The sequence below is a fragment of the Pagrus pagrus genome (assembly GCF_965226575.1).
Source record: "Pagrus pagrus genome assembly, chromosome: 11".
Taxonomy (NCBI): Eukaryota; Metazoa; Chordata; class Actinopteri; order Spariformes; family Sparidae; genus Pagrus; species Pagrus pagrus.
The window spans coordinates 9,092,147-9,113,754 of NC_140195.1; the positions used below are offsets into that span (position 1 = coordinate 9,092,147).

Here is a 21,608-nt window from a genome sequence, read left to right on the forward strand (position 1 = left end):
AAGACAAAGACAAAGACAACCCCTGACCCATTCACTGGAATTTTTTGGCATGACAAGAGCTCATCCACGTACAACCACCATGAACAAGTTAATTCTAATTGCAGGTAAGGCACGAAGAAAAGCTTTAAAATGGTTTCTTAAAATCAGTTTTAACCTGATATTTATTAACTAAACCTGTAATTTTGAAGGTCTCTGTCTTTGTCTTGGCAGTTTGGGTGAGTCATTACTCTACAATTGAGCAAAGAATCATTGTTAAATGTTGAGTCATTGATTATTCATCAAAGATTAATGAAATAATTGTCATTCCAATGATTAGTCTCATCCTCCAGACTGGTGTGTTATTTCACCAACTGGTCCCAGTACCGACCTGGCAGGGGGAAGTTTATGCCTCTAAACATTGAGCCAAACCTGTGTACCCACCTGATCTATGCCTTTTCTGGTATCAATGGGGCAAATGAGCTGGTCACCATAGAGTGGAATGATGAGCAACTCTATAAATCCTTTAATGGACTCAAACAGAGGTCTGTCCAGAACTTTCAAGCATTATCTCTGAAAAATCATCATAGCTAGATACTTAATTTGGATATTCCCACAGGAATGTAAATCTAAAAACCCTCTTGGCAGTCGGAGGCTGGAACTTTGGGACTCAAAAGTAAGATATTTATCACAACAAATATCAATAAAGATCAATGTACTGTATGGACAATCTTCTTTAGAACACCTTTCTTTCCCTGAATGCTATCCAGATTCACTACAATGGTGTCAACACAAGCCAACAGAAACACATTTGTCCAGTCTTCTATCAAACTACTGAGAAAACATGGTTTTGATGGACTTGACCTGGACTGGGAATACCCCGCTGCAAGAGGAAGTCCTCTGGAGGACAAGCAGAAATTCACATTGCTATGCAAGGTCAGATTCAGAATTACTGTCCTGGTGCTCAACTTACGTTTAACAGAAGCATGAAGTGACTTTCCATTGATCCTACAGGAACTCCTAGAGGCTTATGCAGCTGAGGGAACAGCAACTGGCCGTCCCAGATTAATGATCTCTGCTGCCGTGTCTGCTGGGAAAGGAACCATTGATGCTGGTTATGAAATCGCAGAGATTTCAAAGTACACTGAATTATTAATCCACACATGATCCCAATGATATGCTCTTATGATGATTTGGTGAATTTGATCTAACTTGCATTTTATCAGGTACGTGGACTTTATTAATGTCATGACGTATGACTTTCATGGCACCTGGGAGAGTATGACAGGACATCAGAGCCCCTTATACAAGGGATCCCAAGATGTTGGGGATCATGTTTACTTGAATACTGTGAGTACCGGAATTCAGTTTTTTAGCTGGATTATCTAATTTCAACTGTCTTTTGGTTGCTTTCTCAGTACATGCATTTCCATCCACATGTTTTTAAATGTATTTTCAATCGGCACATACAAAAAAATGATTGGAAACACTGGGAAAGTAAAGACGATGAAATATTGCACATTTTTGCCAATCACTCCTGACAATGACATAAAGCATGGGATTAATCGTCCACTGAACTTTCTGCTCCACTGGAGCAATGTAAAGTGAAATACTGACAATCATTGAGGAGGTTATTATATTAAGATGAGACCTTCCCCGTATCTCTGTTGCCTATACAGGCCGATACAGTTGTTTAATGCTGCTGTGGATTTCTGTCTGAAGGACTCAGGTCCTGAAGGTCAGATTTGCTGCGACAAAAGGATGTGACTTTCTCAAATGCCTCTCTCTGCTCCAATAACAGAGAGCAACAGTAGCAAAGGTTAATATAGAAACGGAGCCCATTGACATAAACTATCGACCAACTTCCAGCACATCCTGTTTTCTTTCATTTTATGTTTTTCATTTTATATCTTTTAATCACATCTTCTCATTGCGCCATCTTCTTCTGCAATGGCTTAATGGACCACATCTGGAGAACCATCACCACCGACTGTCACATAAAAGTTGCAGACGGAAAAACAAATTATTTCGATGTTTTTTTTGCCAATTTAAAATTTGCACTACATTTGACCTCTGCATAACTCTTTCTATTCACATTTCAGGACTTTGCCATGAGGTATTGGAGGGACAAGGGAGCACCTGTAGAAAAACTAAACATGGGCTTTGCCACATACGGGAGAGCATTTCGACTTCCCACCCAATCCAGTCAGGTTGGAGCTCCAGCCAGTGGTGCTGCTTCTGCTGGAACTTTTACCAGGGAGGCCGGCTTCTGGTCCTATTATGAGGTGAAACTGACAACAATTCTTTGAGTTTAACTGTCAGTCTAATTTTCTTACAAGTAACTATGTTGCTGATAAATATAAAAAGTGGTTTTATTATGAAGTCATCATAGAGAGCATTAATACATTGGTTTGAATTTTAAAATGTAACTCTTTCTTCAGATTTGTGGTTTTCTTCAAGGGGCCACTGTCCACTTGATTGCGGACCAGAAAGTTCCGTATGCCATCAAACAAAATGAGTGGGTTGGATATGACAACAAAGAAAGTTTTGCAACTAAGGTAGTCAAAGTCAATTAAAGTGTTGCTCAATTATTTTGCAAGTTAGGCCTACCTGATGTCTAGGTCATGTGATTGCAATGTTAAAGTGCATAAGTACATCGTTGTTGAGGTTTTTCTATTTTGTTCAGGTCAGTTACCTAAAAGTCAACAGATTTGGAGGAGCTTTTGTCTGGGCTCTGGATCTGGATGACTTTAATGGACAGTCCTGTGGACAGGGAAACTATCCCCTCATCAGCCACCTACGCTCTCTTTTAGCTCCAAGTAAGAAAGAATTACACACTGATGTGAAGTGAAGAACGCTGATCATCTTGTTGGATGGAAACCTTGGGTTCTAGCATTCATGTGGATGCCACTTGACATTACCAACCACCTGAACACCCTTGCAGACCTATTACACCCTCCGCCTCCGAATTCCCCAAATGCCAATCCATTCGAGCAATCATTGGACATGCATGATCTGTGAAAACCTAACCGTACCAGGGCGTTGGCGGATGGTGCTTTGAGTTCTGTGGATTGCAAAGTGGGGCCTCAGTTGATTGGACTACTTCGGGTACCTCCCAGAGACTTTACATCCGATCTGGGGAATTTGGAGGTCAGGTCATTGCCTTGAATTCTAACCCCTTATGACCAAAGCAAACCAAATGCTGGTTCAGAGCTGGATCAACCTGTGAACCTTCCAAGAACAGGTTTGCTTTTCCACGGGCACGAGAGCCATCATATAGTCACATCACTACATCAGATGTTGCTTTCAGATCAGCAAAATGTTGGTGCCGCTCTGAAACCTTTTTTCATGGTAGACAGACAGTCTTTTGGCTGTTGAAAAGTGGGTCATTGCCATTTTATGAGTGCTGTTGCCATGAGGGGATGTACTTAGTTTTTGGTGCGTGTCAAGTGGCACACATATATTCCAGACCCCAGAGTTTCTAGTATGACATTGCATTGTAACAAGATGACCAATGTGATCACTTCAACAGTTAGTCCTTCTACTGTTAAAACTTTTGGGAGTTAAAATATTTCCTTTATAATCCACAGAGATATATCTCTTGACTTCTGTTAACGTTGACTGTGTAGACTGCTAATAATTTACCATTTATTTCACAGATCTTCCTCCCCTTCCCACACCAGACACCCCGACAAATCCAGGGACCCCGTCTACCAACGTAGATCCACCTCAAACCACACCTCGTCCTAGACCTACAATCACTCCATCAAAACCCACAGACAGTCCCAACAACTTCTGTGCAACAAAGCCTGGTGGGGTTTATGCCAAACCTGATGCCCCAGGTTCCTTTTACAATTGTGCCAATGGTATCACCTGGATCCAACACTGCCCAGCTACTTTGGTCTTTCGAGATAGCTGCAAGTGCTGTGGCTGGCCCTAAAGGCTTGCATATCATTTTACATTCAACAAGCTCTTACTGGGCAAAAATCACCATTCAATTTCATTAGTCCTTTTCTGTTATTTTCATTTAACAATGGGAATGGGGTACTTAAATGCAACTGATTACCTTCAAATCTGAATTACGACTTTTTTCCACAAAGGATAGCTAATTAGACCTTATGTATTGCATTAAACACACAATGGTGATCCTTGCAAGAGCATTAGCTTCCGGGTGTCTATACTACTGTATTCATAATGGTCACAGTGTATACTAATGTATACTTACTATAATAAAAACATCCAAGGTAGATACCTCGGTCAAAGATGTTATGTTGTCAGCTGTGTCCATTTGTTTGTTTGTCGGTCTGTCACACTAACCTCCAGCTGATTTTTAAAACTTTTACCAAAGATACAAAAATAAGCTTTTGGCTATACTGTAAATATGCTAATGTTAGAATCTGAAGATTTTGTAAATGCAAATCATTTATTGTACTTTCACAGCAGTGAACTTAACCATTTGTCAACTACTTTCAACTGCCTTACAAAGCTTATTGTCAAACTTCATTCCTGTCAGTAGCAAGACTCTCCTTGTATGTAATTGTTATGCCCTGCCTCCATTTAGTTAGCATTACTGGAATGCTGCCAAGTATCTGAATTATGAGATTAGAAACTTGTCATCTTCACAAAACAGGTATAGCAGTGTGTATGTCACGCACTTGCTCTGACGTTCTTGTTGACCTTAAATTTAACAACAAGGTGGGCCTGTGTGACTTGCAGGGAGATGCATATCCAAGGTGCAGCAGTGGGCGATTAAGGACATTCTGCTCACTGGGCTTGAATTTGCAGATATCTTTGCTGGTGTATAAGGTAGCACTTTTCTTTTTGCATTAAGATGCCATTTATGTATGTCGCCACACCAGCTTGTGATTGTATAAACAGAAGCTAGCAAGGAATGTGAGATTACAGAACACATTATTCTTAATGATCACACGTCACTATCCCCCAAAACTCAATTCTAGCTACTTTATAGTGTCAAGTAAACACAAACTAGATTTTAATTGAATTTGCTGTACAGTATAAATTTGGTTAGACAGTTAAAAAAAAAGTTTTAATACTGTTGTAACGTCTCCTCAATGCATTAAGCTACCCCTTATTTTGCCTATTGTTTTTCTTTTAAGTTTGATTTGTAATGTTGTTTTTGCAAGTCAAAACTTCCCACAAGCACTAAAATACTGCATCCAAGCAGCCCCTTCCAATCTACTCTCTAGGATTGCCACACCGAGATAACATATCTTCAACAAAAACCTGCATATCTGTTTGTTTAACTTAGTTACAGCCAACTCAGGCCTGTTAATCTGTTTTCTCAGCTTCTTTTTTATGAGCAATAGGGTTGTAAATTAACACAAAGGTAATGCAGTGTTGATTATTTCGTACTGAACAATTCTGGTTGTGCTGTTTTAACTCAAGTGCTTTAATGGGTTTTAGCATTTAAGGGCCAAGATAGAAAAAAGTGATATTACAAAGTATGTTAATATTGCCTATAACCTAGTGAGGGTGTAACTGGTATGATTCAATGCTGCTTACATAAATATAGACTTGGCTAATGGCTATAACTGTATTGTAAGGTGTTTTGATGTTATTGTTTCTATTGATAGGCAGGGTTTAAGAAACTTTCAATATAATGCAGTCCATTACAACAACACCACAATGTGTCAAGACATAGCACAGAGGTGGAGGATCGTCTACAGTTTGGTACGGTTCAATTATGCATTTCATTTCTCTCTGCTCTAAATTCCACAATAAAAAAGCTTTCGCGGTGAAATTATAATGTGAAATGTGACCACTGTGCTGTTTGCCAGCCATTTTGAACTACAAAGTTAGCTCAAAAGTTAGCCTTTGAGTAATCTTAAATTTTGTATATTAAAACTGATGACTACAGGGTTCTCAGTCCCTGTCCTAACAGGAAGAAATTTAAACATGGTGGTAGCAGCCAAAGGACAGTCATATTACAATAAACAATAATAATAGTAAAAAATAAACATAATAAAAAGGTAAATAGAAATAGATTCGTATATACATACTATGTACAAATATAAACAGTGTAATTATAAATGGTGTGGGCAGTGTATTATTAATAAATAATAAATATGGGTACGAAAATTGCCCAGTGGGTGCAAACCAAAATGAGAAATGGTTTCAATTAATTCAACTGGAATTCAGAGTCTGGCATTAGGTAACATTAATTATCCTAACCGTATATTAACTGCCACACCCCGTCAGCTGTCTACACACTTCAAAGCTTCACAGCCAGACATTCATCGCTCATCCATCAGAGTAGAGACAGTATATGCTTCTTTCACTGATATCATTGTAAGTATTCCTTTTAATTTGATTTTACTTAACCACATATCCACTTAGTTGATCCTATATATATTGCTATACATGCTCTATTCCCCACTAACTTGCTAGTTTAACTACATTTCAGGGAGGAGAGTTGAAGCTACAGATTTTTTTTTAAAATCTGTATTTATTCAGGGTTGGTTCACCTTTTTACAGGGGCATCCTGATCACAGTCACACAGTTGCTTTTTTTCAATTCAATCAATTTTAAAGTTTTGATTATGACTTTTTAAGTTTCTTCAATGATTCCAGAGGCTGTTTGATCACTGAGAAAATATTTTTTAAGCCGGTTCAACTATGTGATGGCAGAGGTCCATTTTCCTGCCAGTATTCTCAGTTTAGTTTCAAATTACAGGGTGCAAAATGTATTATTTTCTCGTCTGTTTTTTGGCTGGTGAGTAAAGCAAATCTACCAGCCGCTTGCATATTTTACCCGCATTTGGATAGTTGCTGGTGCTAATGTTGAGCCCTGTATGCTTAGTATTAACCATGTGCTATGCAACATTTTTTTCACAACACATGATCTGTTGTGGTATGTGTATGGCCACAATCTGACTTGATTTTTTTTATTGTTTTGGTTTTTTTTGCTGCAATAAGACATCTATTTCTATTTCTGCTTATCCACACAGTAAAGAAAATGTACAGGCTCACTCTAACTGCAGGTAAGGCATGACAGTCAATTAAATGTTTCCATCAGGGGGCAGTTTACCCAAATTACATCAACACATAACACATATTTTCTTATTTACCTCCACTGGTTAGCCCTGCCAGAGATAATGTTTGTTTTGTTTCACAGTTTGTTTGTTTTACAGTCTAAAACTGTAGTTAGAAAATTTGCTCTTTATTAGTCATTATAAAGGCTTTACTCTGCATGGCCATATTCTAAAACTACTCAGCCATATTTCCTTCAATAACTTCCTACTATTACTATGACTAAGCTAAGCTGTTGTACAAGATTTACAATCTTAATATGCTTTGCTTAGTATGGGCCTTATTAGGTGGTATTCACACAAGAATAGTAATTTTCCCTTAGTAACACGCAATATAAATGTTGGCTATTCTAATCTAACAAAACACAAAACTAGAAGCGTTAATAATTGTAATTGCATGAACTGACTTTTTAAGTATGTTTTTTAACCCCACACTGACCAAATCGGTCTCTTTTGAAGGTCTCTGCTTGCTCATTGCCAGCTTGGGTAAGTTTATGACATGCATTTCTCATAATCAATAATACTTCTAGAGGTTATATAATGTCCCTAAGCCAATAATTGTTCGTAAACAAGGATCCTGATATAATTGATGTCTTCAAAAAAAGAAATTAAAATGCCATGGTTTTCCTACATGCTTCAGCCTCCTCCACCAGGCTGGTGTGTTATTATAACAGCTTTGCTGAGTACAGAACTGAGGATGGGAAGACCCAGGTCTCAGATATCGATCCAAACATGTGTACCCATCTGATCTATGCCTTTTCTGCCATCAACGACCAACATGAGCTGGTTCCCAGAACTGAAACTGATATACAAAACTATGAATCTTTTAATGGACTCAAAACCAGGTCAGTGTTTTGACCTTTAAGTATGATGGAAATTATGTTGAATTTTGTGTTTGTTGAATGCTTTTTTCTAAACTTTATGCCCCTGCAGAAATCCACTGCTGAAAATCTTGTTAGTAGTTGGTGGCTGGAGCTCAGGAAAGTAAGTTACTACAAGAACATTTATGCCCTAATTGTGCCATTGCACGTGCAAAAATGTGAGATGCTGGTAACTGATAACAAAATAAACATAATTTCATGAGCAGGTGCAAACAAAATGTGACACAATTTGTTGGAAACTATATAATAATGGCAATTTATTTATACCTGATACATTCATTACATTATGTGAAACAAACCAAGGTTGCTGGAAAATAATCACACAAGTGTGTGAATGTCTAAGTGGTCAGTATTATTGGTAGCATTAAAAAATATTTTGTGATCCAGATTCACTACAGTGGTGTCAACACAAGCCAACAGAAACACATTTGTCCAGTCTTCTATCGAGCTACTGAGAAAACATGGTTTTGATGGACTTGATCTGGACTGGGAATACCCTGCTGCAGAGGACAAGCAGAGATTCACAGTGTTATGCAAGGTCAGATTCAGAATTACTGTTTTGGTGCTCAACTTATATTTGACAGAACCATTAAGTGACTTTCCCATGATCCTACAGGAGCTGCTAGAGGCTTATGCAGCTGAGGGAACAGCAACTGGCCGGCCCAGATTAATGATCTCTACTGCTGTGTCTGCTGGGATAAGAACCATTGATGCTGCTTATGAAATCGCAGAGATGGCAAAGTACACTGATATATTGTTCCCAATATTTTCCCCATAATATCTCTTATCATGTTTTGGTGAATTTGATCTAACATGCATTTCATAAGGTACGTGGACTTCATTAATGTCATGACGTATGACTTTCATGGCACCTGGGAGAGTGTGACAGGACATCATAGCCCCTTATACAAGGGATCCCAAGACATTTGGGACCATGTTTACTTCAATACTGTGAGTACAGGGATTAATTTCTTATCTGCATAATCCAATTCCAGTTAGTGCATTTCAATTCATCTGTTTTTAAGCGTAATTTCAGTTGCACATACAAAAACATGAGTGGAATCACTGGTAATTTAAAAATGAACATTGAAATATTTCCAATACTTACTTATGGTGTACATGAAGCATGTGACTTTATCAGTCCACTGAAGTTTCCGCTCCACTTGAAAGGTAAACAGTAGCAGTAGAGGAATACATAAAGATCTGTGATTACCTATGAGCGGGCTGCAACATTCCTCAAATAATACACAAATCAAACAAAAATGTCCTATTTCCATCTGGCCTTTTCTTTGTTTGAGGTTTGACTGCCACTCTTTTAATTATGTCATCTCATTGTACCTTCTTCTTCCACAATGGTAGAGAATTAGTGCCACCAACTGTTATAATAATAATATTAATATTATTGTTACTCTTATATCTTCTAATATTTTTCCTTAAAGTTGTGAATGGAAAGATGCATTAATGTGCATTGTCTTTTGTTGATTTCTGAAAGTTAAGTTAACATTTGTGCTACATTTGAAATTTGACGGCTGCGTATCTCTATTCACATTTCAGGACTTTGCCATGAGGTATTGGCAGGACAAGGGAGCACCTGTAGAAAAACTAAACATGGGCATTGCTACATACGGGAGAGCATTTCGACTGTCTACTCAGTCCAGTCAGGTTGGCGCACCAGCCAGTGGTCCTCCTTCTGCTGGTACTTTCACCAAGCAGGCTGGAGTTCTGTCCTATTATGAGGTGAAACTGGCAACGATTCTTTGAGTTTAACTGTCAATGTTTTGTCAGTGTCACTGATAAAATCTAAAAAGGATTTTTATGAAGTCACCACAGAGCTTAAATCCATTGGTTTAATTGGAAATTTCACCCTTTTGTCAGATTTGCACTTTTCTTCAAGGGGCCACTGTCCACTTGATTGCGGACCAGAAAGTTCCGTATGCCTTCAAACAAAATGAGTGGGTTGGATATGACAACAAAGAAAGTTTAACAACTAAGGTAGTCAAAGTCAATAAAAGTGTTAATCAATTAATACCAGATGTCTATGTCCTGTTAGATATGATGTTAAAGCGCATACAGTACATTGTTGTTTAAATTTTTTCTATTGTTATTTGTTTAGGTCGGTTACCTAAAAGACAACAGAATTGGAGGAGCTTTTGTCTGGTCTCTGGATCTGGATGACTTCAATGGACAGTTCTGTGGACAGGGAAACTATCCCCTCATCAACCACCTACGCTCACTTTTAGTTCCAGGTAAGAAAATATTACACAACGTTCAGGCCAATCCAAAAAGGACTAGGATTTGAAGTCAATAACATTGACCATCGCCTTACACTACAATGTTCTGCTTGGAAACCTTGGGTTCTGGCATTCATGTGGACCATACAAGCCCACCTAATAAATACTAAGTAAAACCTCTCATGGCAACATCACTACTTAATACCAGTGGCATCCGACGGAGGAAAAATGCAGAAACTGCTCAGGACTGGCCTAAGAATGGTGGCAAAGAACTTGAGGCACTGACCTGGCCTTCCAATCCATTTGAGTGGACTTGGTTCTGACCTGTCAAGGTTTGAACACAAGACCTCTGGGGTCATTCTGTGGTACCAGGGTGTTGGCAGCGCATCCATTGAGATCAATGGAGTGCTAAGTGGGGCCTCAATTGATTGGACTTTTTCGGATAAGACGTTCAATCCAATTTGGATTTGGGGAATTTGGAGGCCAGGTCAATGCCTTGACATCTTTGTGATGTTCCTCAGGCCATTCATGAGCAGTTTTCCTGCCATTCCTGCTCAAGGGGGGCATTGCCATTTTGGTGCTTGTCAGGTAACAGGCACCAAGGTGACCAATGTGTTTCCCTTAATCAGTTAGTCCTTTTACTTTTGTGTCTTATAGGTGTATATTGCGAGATAAAATGTCTGTTATGTTCCACAGAGCATTAATCTCTTGACTTCTGCAGACTTGTCTTGACTGTGCAGACTGCTAACAGTTTACAATCTCTTTTACAGATCTTCCTCCCCTTCCCACACCAGAAACCACCGCAAATCCAGGGACCCTGTCTACCACAAAAGATCCACCTCAAACTACATTTGGTCCGACACCTACAACCACTGCTTCATCCGACATCCCAGACAACTTCTGTGCAACAAAGACTGCTGGGCTTTATGCCAAACCTGATGCTCCAAGTTCCTTTTACAGTTGTGCTTACGGCATTACCTGGATCCAAAACTGTCAAACTAATTTGGTCTTTCGAGATAGCTGCAAGTGCTGTGACTGGCCCTAAAAGCTTGCACATCATTTTATATTCCGCAAGCTCCTATATCTGTCAGCAACGAGCAAAGATCACCATTCTTTTTATCTACAATTTTAGAGTGTTTTTTGTGTTAAGTTCATTTAACAATGGGAATGTATTACTTGTAGGAATTTATTTTTTCTAAATGCAACTCTTTACCTTCAAATTGGAACTTTTTTCCCACCTAAAGACAGCTAATTAAACCATATCAATCACATTAAACACACAGTGATCCTTAGAAGAGTGTAAGCTTTTGGTTGTCTTTCCATTACAGTATAACACAAATTATACAAAAAATGTACTATTATCATAATGGGCTGTAGTGTATATTATAATAAAAAGCATCTAAGGTTGATATCGCCGCTGTTGTCACTCGTGTCCATTTGTTTCTATGTTGTTTGTTGATCGGTTTGTCAGCGGGATAACACATAAACTACTAAATAGACTTCCACAAAACTTGGATGTAGGATGGGTCTCTGCCCAGAATAGACCCCATGAACTTTTGGTGCGGATAAAGGGACGGACTCAGGTATTTTTTAGGTTTGATAGGTGAGACTATTTCACAAATAAATAAAGCTTGGGCGCTGGCTAGATCCACCGGTGGAGATGGGAACTGCCAAACTTTTAGACGTCTTAGAAAATACTTGTAGTGGTGAAAAGGGCTAAATCTACCTACTCTTTGAAAAATCTGTCTGACTGTGAGAATACCTCAGCACAATTCCAGAAAGTGGTCAAATCTCTGAGAGGCATTACTATACCCTCTCCATCAACTCATGTCTCCATCTCTATTTCTGAATTAAAGGGGGTCTAACTTACAAAGGAACTTTCTTTTTCATTTAGGACTTCAATCTTGAAGTTTACCATGCCTCGTGTGATTCAAAGTGTGTGAGGGGCTTTTTGGGCGTAGACCAATTAGACCACTACCTCTGTAGCATTCAGTCACTAAAGAGAAACCAAATCGAGCACGTCACGGACTACAAAATTCTGGGCATTTGGCTGGATGACAAGCATTCATTTAAAACACATGTTAGAGCTCACAAGAAAAGTAAGTGGACTACTAGAAGCTTGTGGATGGCTATGAAAAGCACCTAATAGAGGTTAAAATGGCCAAGGGACATTTGACCAAATATTAGAATTACTATGTGTATATTTTGTAGATTTGGTCATATTTTCAGAAGACCTATGATAAATTCATTACAGAAGCAAACTTCATGAATGTTTTTTTTTTCCCATACAGCTTGTGGCTGTAAAACTGTTAATGTTGGAATTTGAGTATTTTGTAAACGTGCATCATTTATTTTACTTTTTTAAAAACAGTAGTTAAAAAAACATATGTCATCTGTTATCAAATACCTGACCTTAAGCTTAATGTCACACTTCCTTGTAGGAAGTTAACCTGAGCTGGTATGCCCTCAAAAGAATGTTGCTTCCCTTTAGTTACAGCTGTACTTTGATGCTGCCAATTATCTGAATTATGACATACAATAAGTATATAAGTGCTCTGACGTTCTTGTTGTCCTTAAATTTAACAACAAGGTGCAGGTGTGGCGACATACGTACATGAATGGCATCTTAATTGCAAAAAGAAAAGCGCTAAATTATACACCCAGACAAAATATATGATAAATCATCTGTGTACAGAATGTCCTGAATAACTCTCTGCTGCACCTTTGTTATGTGTTCACCTGCGAGCAACACACATGATGAACATTCAACCCTTTTAACAGAGGCTGGCATGGAAAGTGAGAGAGAAAAAAAGGAAAACAAAAAAAATCAAAAATAGGCATAACACATATTATTCTTAATGATCACACATCACCGTCCCCCAAAATTAAATGGCAAATTGAGTTCAGCATACATTATAAATTTGGTTAGATGGTTAAATCCTATTCCAACTTTTTGATACTTGTCGCAACACCTCCTCAATGTTTTCACTTCCTGTAAACTCTTTTTACATAGACTTATAGTAGGTTTATAAAATAACAGCCTATGCCTATTGAAGGCAGATGGGAGCAGCTGATTATTCTCATCAAGAATATGTGTGATACTTGACTTCTGGGCCGTTTATGTCAATCAGAAAAACAAACTTACCTCCTTGAGAGAGTCAGGCTGGTTTTTCATGGCACTTCATTTCATTTTTCATGCAAGAATATAAAAGATGTAGGTAACCCCTTTTATGCTTATTGTTTTTCTTTAAGTTTGATTATGTTGTTTTGATAATGCTGTTTTTGCAAGTCAGAACTTCCCACAAACACTAAACACACCCCACCTGAGCAGCCCCTTCAAATTTACATGTACTTTTAAAAGGATTGCCACACAGTGATAACATATCTTCAACACAACACACATTTGTTTGTTTAACTTAGTTACAGCTAACCTAGCCATCTGTTTTCTCAGCTTCTTTTTAAGAGGGATATGGTTGTTAATTAATACACAATTATATGCCAAAGGTAGATAATTGTGTTGGTTATCTCACATTAAAGAAATCCGATTGTGCTGTTTTATCTCAGATCTTTTACTGGTTTTAAGCGCCCAGGTGGAAAAAAAGTGATGGTGAAACCATATGCAAATATTACCTAACCTAGTCAGGGTGCAGCAACAGGGTGCAGCAACAAGTATTTTACAAAGACCACTGAGCCATGACTGAACTTGCAAGCCACAAGTAGTTTTGAATCATGCTGCAAATCAACTCAACATAGTTGTTTACTTGTCAGGTTTCCAGATTTGTCTGTCAACCGAGGCTTCCAAAATACACAAGATTTCAAGTTAACTTAACCTGCAGATTAACAGATAGGTCACATAGCTCAACCCTGAAACCTATAGAATGTCTATTCAAACAGAGGGAAAAGTAAGAACTAACGCTGTTTTAATAACAAAATACACAGTGCTGTTTTTCCATAGAAAGAAAAAACAACAAGGTGGTAGGTGTGTACCAAAGTGGGTGTGTGTGCATTTTTGTTGTGCTTTAAAACCCTGTATTAGCAAATGCCTTTTTGATTACACTTTTCATTGCATATCAGTCAATCATTGCTTCCTTTGTCCCTGAAGCTAACCTTTTGTGGGGTGTGTCTCTTCTTTGTTATTCAACCACTGTGTAATTAGATGTGCCGTACATGATGATACTGCTGTTGCTCATTCTACCGACTTGCTCTGTTCATGTATTGTTACTTTGTCTTTAACAATTATTGTAATTTGACAAACTTTACATCATATCGTGACGTTATTAACATATTTGTTGACATCAGAAAGTCTATTAGCAGTTATTTCTGGATATGGCAAGTATTAACATCTTTCTGGTCACTCTGTACAGATATTGAATTTTGTTTGCCAACCATTATGGTCTTGAACGACATAGTTAAGTCAAAACGTAGCTCTAGAGAAATCTGACTTGCATATTAAAACTGATGACTGCAGGGTTCTCGGTCACCCTCTAGAGTGAAAGAACAGTACTAACAGGAAGAAGTTTAAACATGGTGGTACCATGTTGTTTCAGTGAATGTTTGAATTCATAATCACAAGGGCCTGGCATAAGGTGTCATTTTGTCACTGTTTCCGTCCCTGTCTAATTGCTTTGGAAATTGCAGCATTGCATTAATTATCCGCACCCTATACTAACTACTAGTTGCCTGTCAACTATCAACACCCTTCCAATTTAAAACCACACAGCCAGACATTCCTCAATCGTCCATCAGAGTAGAGAGACGGTATATGCATCTTACACCACCAACATTGTAAGTATTCCTTTTTAATTTGATTTTACTGCTTAGTTATTCCTGTGTACATTGCTATAGCTGCTCCATTTCTAACTAACTCACTGGCCTAACTTAACAGATCTGAAGGTTAATCCAGCAGGAACGTATCTCTTTTCTCTTTTCATTTTGTTGAACCTAATGTTATTGCGTGTTGTGCCAATTATGTGAATGTTGTCATTTCCTTGTCGAGGTAGAGTTGCTAATTCTCCGAAGGATTTTAGACTCAGTGTGATGAATCAGATCTCTTTAATACATGCAGCATAGAGAGAAGACCTGAAGTGTTCTCTCCAGTCTTCCAAATGTTTCCGACTTAAATACAACAGAATAGGCGTTGCATACTTTTACGACAGTCATTAATCACTTCTTCCCAAAACAATGACCCCCTGATGTTTGTTTTGATCATGCCTTTGCCAGGGAAGTGACCATTTGATGTTTTATTGGAATGTAAATGTCATCCTATCTACCTTCCTGTAAACACCTCAGGTGAAGAGAATTGCCCCTCATATGACTTTCTGACCTGTTCTTATACTGACAAACCCACACCTCAGCTGAAGGGGAAACTCCCCTCCTATCACATCCTGATATCTCTTCTACCATATATTGATTACTGAATTCAAAACTATTTAATTTCCCACAGTTGTTGTTTGTTTGTTTTTCTGAATTTGTTTTTAAGGTCTAACATGACCATGAAATGACAAGAAGGGGCTGTCTTGGAGTCTTTTTATGTCCACATGTATTCCTGTCCAAAGTGCAACTGTAACAAGCAACAATTTGAGTGCAGGAAACGCTCCCGCTCTTACATTATTATTATTATTCTACATTTTTTGAAATGTACATGTTGTGTTCATGTTCAGGCTTAAACCATGAGACAGGAAATTCCTTAATCAAACTTGACTGATTAGAAACACAGTAACCAACCTGTTCTGTCAGATCACATCTGATCTAATCAGATCTTCTGTGGGATTTAAAACACACAATAAAAAAAAAGGTGGTCAAGTGCACTGATGGCGGATTGCTATCTTGATCAGAAGAAAGCTACAGCACCGTAAACCAACACACCCTGGCACACCTGGCTCTTAAAGGACATGACAGACGATACTGGGGTACTGGAATATATTGGTTTGATTTATATTCCGCCATAAAACACATCCATGACTAATTCAGAGTCTAAATACGACCTCTTTGCGCCATGCTAACAAACAACAAAATGGACTTGGACATGCCCTAAAAGCACTGTGCTTTGCACATCAGACCATGTGCTATAGACCATCTAAATAGGGTCCTAAGAACACTTTTGGCTTGTGGCTTCTGCTAATGTTGAGGCCTGTATGCGAATGATCAACCATCATGCTATGCAACAGTTTTATTATGTGTTGTGGTATTTATCATGTTTATATATTTTTAAAAAACTTTTTGCTGCATATTAAACACATTTTTCTATTTCTGCTTATCCACAGTAACAAAATGTTCGAGCTCACTCTTACTACAGGTAAGACAAGCCAGTCAAGTAAATGTTTCCTTAAGGGGTCAGTTCGCCCAAATTACATGAACACATTATATTCTCACTTACCTTCACTGGTATCGAGCCACGCAGATGATTTTTGTTTCGTTTACCCAGGTGTTTGTCTCTAAGATTACAGTGAGGACACAGTGAACATGACTGGAATTTGATTTGATTTTGCAGAGATCTCAAAGAACAATAACTCATTAACCTTGAAAAATAAAACCAAACCTGTCCGTAATGCTCGCAACCAGTAGAAGTGAGTGAGAAAACCTGTGGCATTTTTTTGTTTTGTATTTTGGATGATTTGATACGCTATGTTTATTTATTTATTTTTTATCCCTCACACTGACCAAACTGTCTTTTTTGAAGGACTCTGTTTGATCATCGCCTGTCTGGGTAAGTTAATGACAAGCATTAATCATAATCAAAAATCCTTCTAGAGGTTATATAATGTCCCCAAGTCGTGGTATAATTGATGTCTTCAAAAACCAAATGCCTTGATTTTCCTCCATGTCACAGCCTCCTCCAAGAGGCTGGTGTGTTACTATGACAGCTCAGCTGAAAATAGAGCTGAGGACGGGGAGTTCCAGGTTTCAGATATCGATCCAAACCAGTGTACACATCTGATCTATGCCTTTTCTGACATTAATGACCAGCACAAGCTGGTTCCCAAGAGTGAAGCTGACATACAACGCTATGAGTCCTTTAATGGACTCAAAACCAGGTCAGTGTTTTTAGACTCTAGGTATGATGGAAATTATTTTGAATTTTGTGTTTTGTCAAATGCTCTTTTCTAAAATATATCTACCCACAGAAATCCGCTGCTGAAAACACTGTTGGCAGTGGGTGGCATAACCTTTGACACAAGAAAGTAAGTTACTTACAACAACATTTAAGCCTTATCAGTGTGCCAGTGCACATGCAAGGCAAAAAAGGCGCTAACAAAATTAGTAACATACATTTGTATACAGAAATTATGTAATAATGGAAATACAGACTCATTCAGGGAGGGTTGATTTGGCTCTGATCTGGAGATTTTATCACCCATCTAAGAAAAAACATCCAATCAGGGCTAAAGTATGTAACTACTTTGTAACTATGGGTACAAAGTCAATCTATCACGCCCTACCCATCTTAAATCAACACTGTGACTGGCCTTCCACAAACCAGGATGGAGAGAAATCTGTCTGAACAGGAGGGAGGGCATATGCATCTGCCAGAGCAAATGAAACATGAGAAACATGAAATTTGTCTAGTTCCCACGCAATTTTTTTTTTTTTTTTGCTCATACTTTACCTGAACCTAAAAAAAGGTTGGTACTGTGACTGCCCATTGTAGTTATGTGGAATATTTTCACTATGATTCATTATTATGAGTAAAACATGGTAACCAGACCATTTACCTGTGGCTGGATATTTGTGCTTTGCGCTGCTCTATGCATTTGTGTTATTCTACTTGAGAGCACTGTTTTGTTCAAATCTTTAACAGATTCAGTACAATGGCGTCAACACAACAAGACAGAACAAAGTTCATCCAGTCTGTTATCACACTTCTGAGAGAAAATGGGTTTGATGGGATAAACCTTGACTGGAGGTACCCCGGAGGAGCTCGGAGCCAACCAGAGGACAAGCAGAGATTCACACTGCTGACAAAGGTCAGATCCTGAATTTCTCTTCAGTGAGAAACATGATGAGAAATATGCCAAAAATACACAGTTTTATACTGAACTCAGACTGAACCATGCTTCTGTGTTGTATAGGAGCTCAAAGACGCCTTTGAGGCTGAGGCAACTAACCGTGAGAGATTAATTGTCACTGCTAGTGTCTCTGCTGACAGAGCCATCATCAATGCCAGTTATGAAGTCGCACAGATTGCAACGTAAAAATAAATTAATGTAATTCTTGACTTTATATCCATGATTATCTGGTGTCATGTTTTGGTGAGCTTGATCTCCTCTGCATTTTATCAGGCACCTGGATTTCATAAACGTGCTGACATTTGACTTTCATGGCCCCTGGGAAAATGTCACAGGACACCACAGCCCGTTATATCGAGGATCCCAAGACACTGGAGACAATATCTACTCAAACACTGTAAGTACAGGGATTCATACTTCAACTGCCTGGATACCTTTCTATTTAGAGACTTTCTATCATTGTAATAGTTATTTCTTTTCAACATTTTAGGACTCTGCCATGCAGTACTGGGAGGACCAGGGAGCACCATCACAAAAGCTAAACTTGGGGTTAGCAACATATGGGCGCGCTTTTACCCTCTCCTCTGCATCCAGTAATGTTGGAGCATCAGCCAGTGGTGCTGGTGAGGACGGCTGCTACACCGGTGTAGAAGGATTCTGGGCCTCTTATGAGGTAAAACTGCATGATTTAATATATTTATATCAAAAGCCTTAATATGATCTAACCACTTGTACTGTTTTTCTTATACCAAATTTCTGTTAATTTAAGAAGTGTTCATTAGATCTAATTATGTTATTTGATCCTTCATTTCAGACTTGTCTTTACCTTGAAGACGTTACAATACAGGTGATTCCTGATCAGAAAGTTCCATATGCCACCACAGAAAACCAATGGGTTGGATTTGACAACAAAGACAGCCTTGACGCTAAGGTAATCATTTGATTATTTTTAACTATTGCTCAGTATTTCCTTGACAAATGACTGGTTTACCACAAATCCGGATATTTTTCCAAAATGACTTCAGCTGTTGAAGTGGTTTCCTTTTCATCTTCTCAGGTCAGTTACCTAAAAACTAACAACTTTGGAGGAGCTTTGGTCTGGTCTCTGGACCTGGATGACTTTAGTGGAAAGTTCTGTAAACAGGGCAATTTCTCCTTCATCAGCCACCTGCATACTCTCCTGATTCCAGGTAACCAAAATGCAAAAAGTGTCTACGCTGTCAGTGGGTGGTGGGTTTCAGTAAGTCATGACAGCGTCAAAGAGTGATGAACAAATATCTGACCCTTTTTGTTTCTTTTAGGTTTTCCTGACCTTACCACTCCAACGACAACCAAGCCCACAACCACAAAAACTCCCTCAACCACAAAAATGCCCACTACAACCACAGCTTCTCCTACCACAACCACTACAATGCCCCCTACCACAACCACAACTGCTACTACCACAAAAACAACAGCCTCCCCTACTACAACTGCTACAACCACAACCACAAGTCCCCCTACCACAACAAAAGCTCCCCTTACTACAACCACAACTCCCCCTACCACAGCTACAACAGCCCCCCTTACCACAACCACAACTGCTCCTCCTACCACAACCACAACTGCTACTACCACAACAGCCCCCCCTACTACAACCACAACAGCTCCTGCTACCACAACCACAACTGCTACTACATCAACCATAACAACCCCCCCTTCCACAACCACAACAACCCCCCCTACCACAACCACTACAATTCCCCCTACCACAACAACTACAATGCCCCCTACCACAACCACTGCTCCCCCTACTACAACCACAACTACCCCTCCTACCACAACCACTACTTCCCCTACTACAACTACAACTACTACTACATCAACCACAACAACCCCCCCTTCCACAACCACTACAATCACCCCTACCACAACAACTACAATGCCCCCTACCACAACCACTACAATGTCGCATACCACAACCACTGCTCCCCCTACTACAACCACAACTACCCCTCCTACAGCTACAACAGCTACCCCTAGTACAACCACTACAATGCCCCCTACCACAACCACAAATGCCCCTTCTACCACAACCACAACTGCTACTACCACAACCACAACTGCTACTACTACAACCACAACATCTCCCCCTACTACAACCAAAGCTCCCCCTACCACAGCTACAACAGCTCCCCCTACTTCAACCACTACAATCCCCCCGACCACAACAACTACCCCTCCTACCACAACCACTACTTCCCCTACTACAACCACAACGGCTCCTCCTACCACAACTTCCCCTTCTACAACCACAACTCCCCCTATCACAACAAAAACTGCTACTACCACAACCACAACAGCCCCCCCTACAACAACCACAACTGCCCCTACCGCAACCACAACTCCCCCTACTACAACCACTACAATCCCCCCTACCACAACCACTACAGTGACCCCAACCACAACCACTACAGTGACCCCAACCACAACCACTACAATGCCCCCTACTACAACCACAACAATGCCCCCTACCACAACCACTACAATGCCCCCTACCACAACCACAACTGCTACTACCACAACCACAACAGCCCCCCCTACTACAACCACAACTCCCCCTACTACAACCACTACAATCCCCCCTACCACAACCAATACAATGCCCCCTACCACAACCACAACAGCCCCCCCTACTACAACCACAACTCCCCCTACTACAACCACTACAATGCCCCCTACCACAACCACAACTGCTACTACCACAACCACAACAGCCCCCCCTACTACAACCACAACTCCCCCTACTACAACCACTACAATCCCCCCTACCACAACCAATACAGTGACCCCTACCACCACAACTGCTACTACAACAACCACAACAGCCTCCCCTACTACAACCACTACAATCCCCCCCACCACAACCACTACAATGCCCCCTACCATAACCACAACTGCTACTACCACAACAGACCCCCCTACTACAACTAAAACTGCCCCTACTGCAACCACAACTCCCCCTACTACAACCACTACAATCCCCCCTACCACAACCACTACAATGACCCCAACCACAACAGCTCCCCCTACCACAACCACAACTGCTACTACAACTACCTCAACAGCCCCCCCTGCTACAACCACAACTGCCCCGACCACAACCACAACTCCCCCTACTATTACCACTACAATCCCCCCGACCACAACAACGGCTCCTCCTACCACAACCACAACTCCCCCTACCACAACAACAACTGCTACTACCACAACCAAAACAGCCCCCCCTACAACAACCACAACTGCCCCTACCGCAACCACAACTCCCCCTACTACAACCACTACAATCCCCCCGACCACAACAACTACAATGACCCCAACCACAACCGCTACTACAACTACCACAACAGCCCCCCCTACTACAACCACTACAATCCCCCCGACCACAACAACTACCCCTCCTACCACAACCACTACTTCCCCTACT

At 39.9% G+C, this 21,608-nt stretch overlaps 2 protein-coding genes across 2 annotated transcripts; both read left to right on the plus strand.

The window, feature by feature from the left end:
- Positions 1-22: 22 nt before the first annotated feature.
- LOC311264738 (putative chitinase 10) lies at positions 23-11,181 on the plus strand (the record flags this gene model as incomplete). The annotated part of the gene is made up of 20 exons (XM_084365829.1): positions 23-104; positions 189-215; positions 317-521; positions 596-652; positions 747-912; positions 991-1,115; positions 1,203-1,326; positions 2,079-2,261; positions 2,418-2,534; positions 2,663-2,795; positions 3,636-3,902; positions 7,665-7,869; positions 7,958-8,008; positions 8,293-8,443; positions 8,522-8,646; positions 8,733-8,856; positions 9,460-9,642; positions 9,781-9,897; positions 10,019-10,151; positions 10,907-11,181. Exons 1-20 carry the CDS (start codon positions 50-52, stop codon positions 11,179-11,181), a joined length of 2,823 nt encoding a protein of 940 aa, XP_084221955.1. The 5' UTR covers positions 23-49.
- A 5,225-nt stretch (positions 11,182-16,406) lies between these two features.
- Positions 16,407-19,158, plus strand: LOC311264739 (chitotriosidase-1-like; the record flags this gene model as incomplete). Its single annotated transcript, XM_084365830.1, has 8 exons — positions 16,407-16,431; positions 16,966-17,170; positions 17,261-17,317; positions 17,935-18,100; positions 18,206-18,324; positions 18,416-18,539; positions 18,633-18,815; positions 18,957-19,158. 8 exons carry the CDS (start codon positions 16,407-16,409, stop codon positions 19,083-19,085), a joined length of 1,008 nt encoding a protein of 335 aa, XP_084221956.1. The 3' UTR covers positions 19,086-19,158.
- Between the last annotated feature and the right edge of the window lie 2,450 nt (positions 19,159-21,608).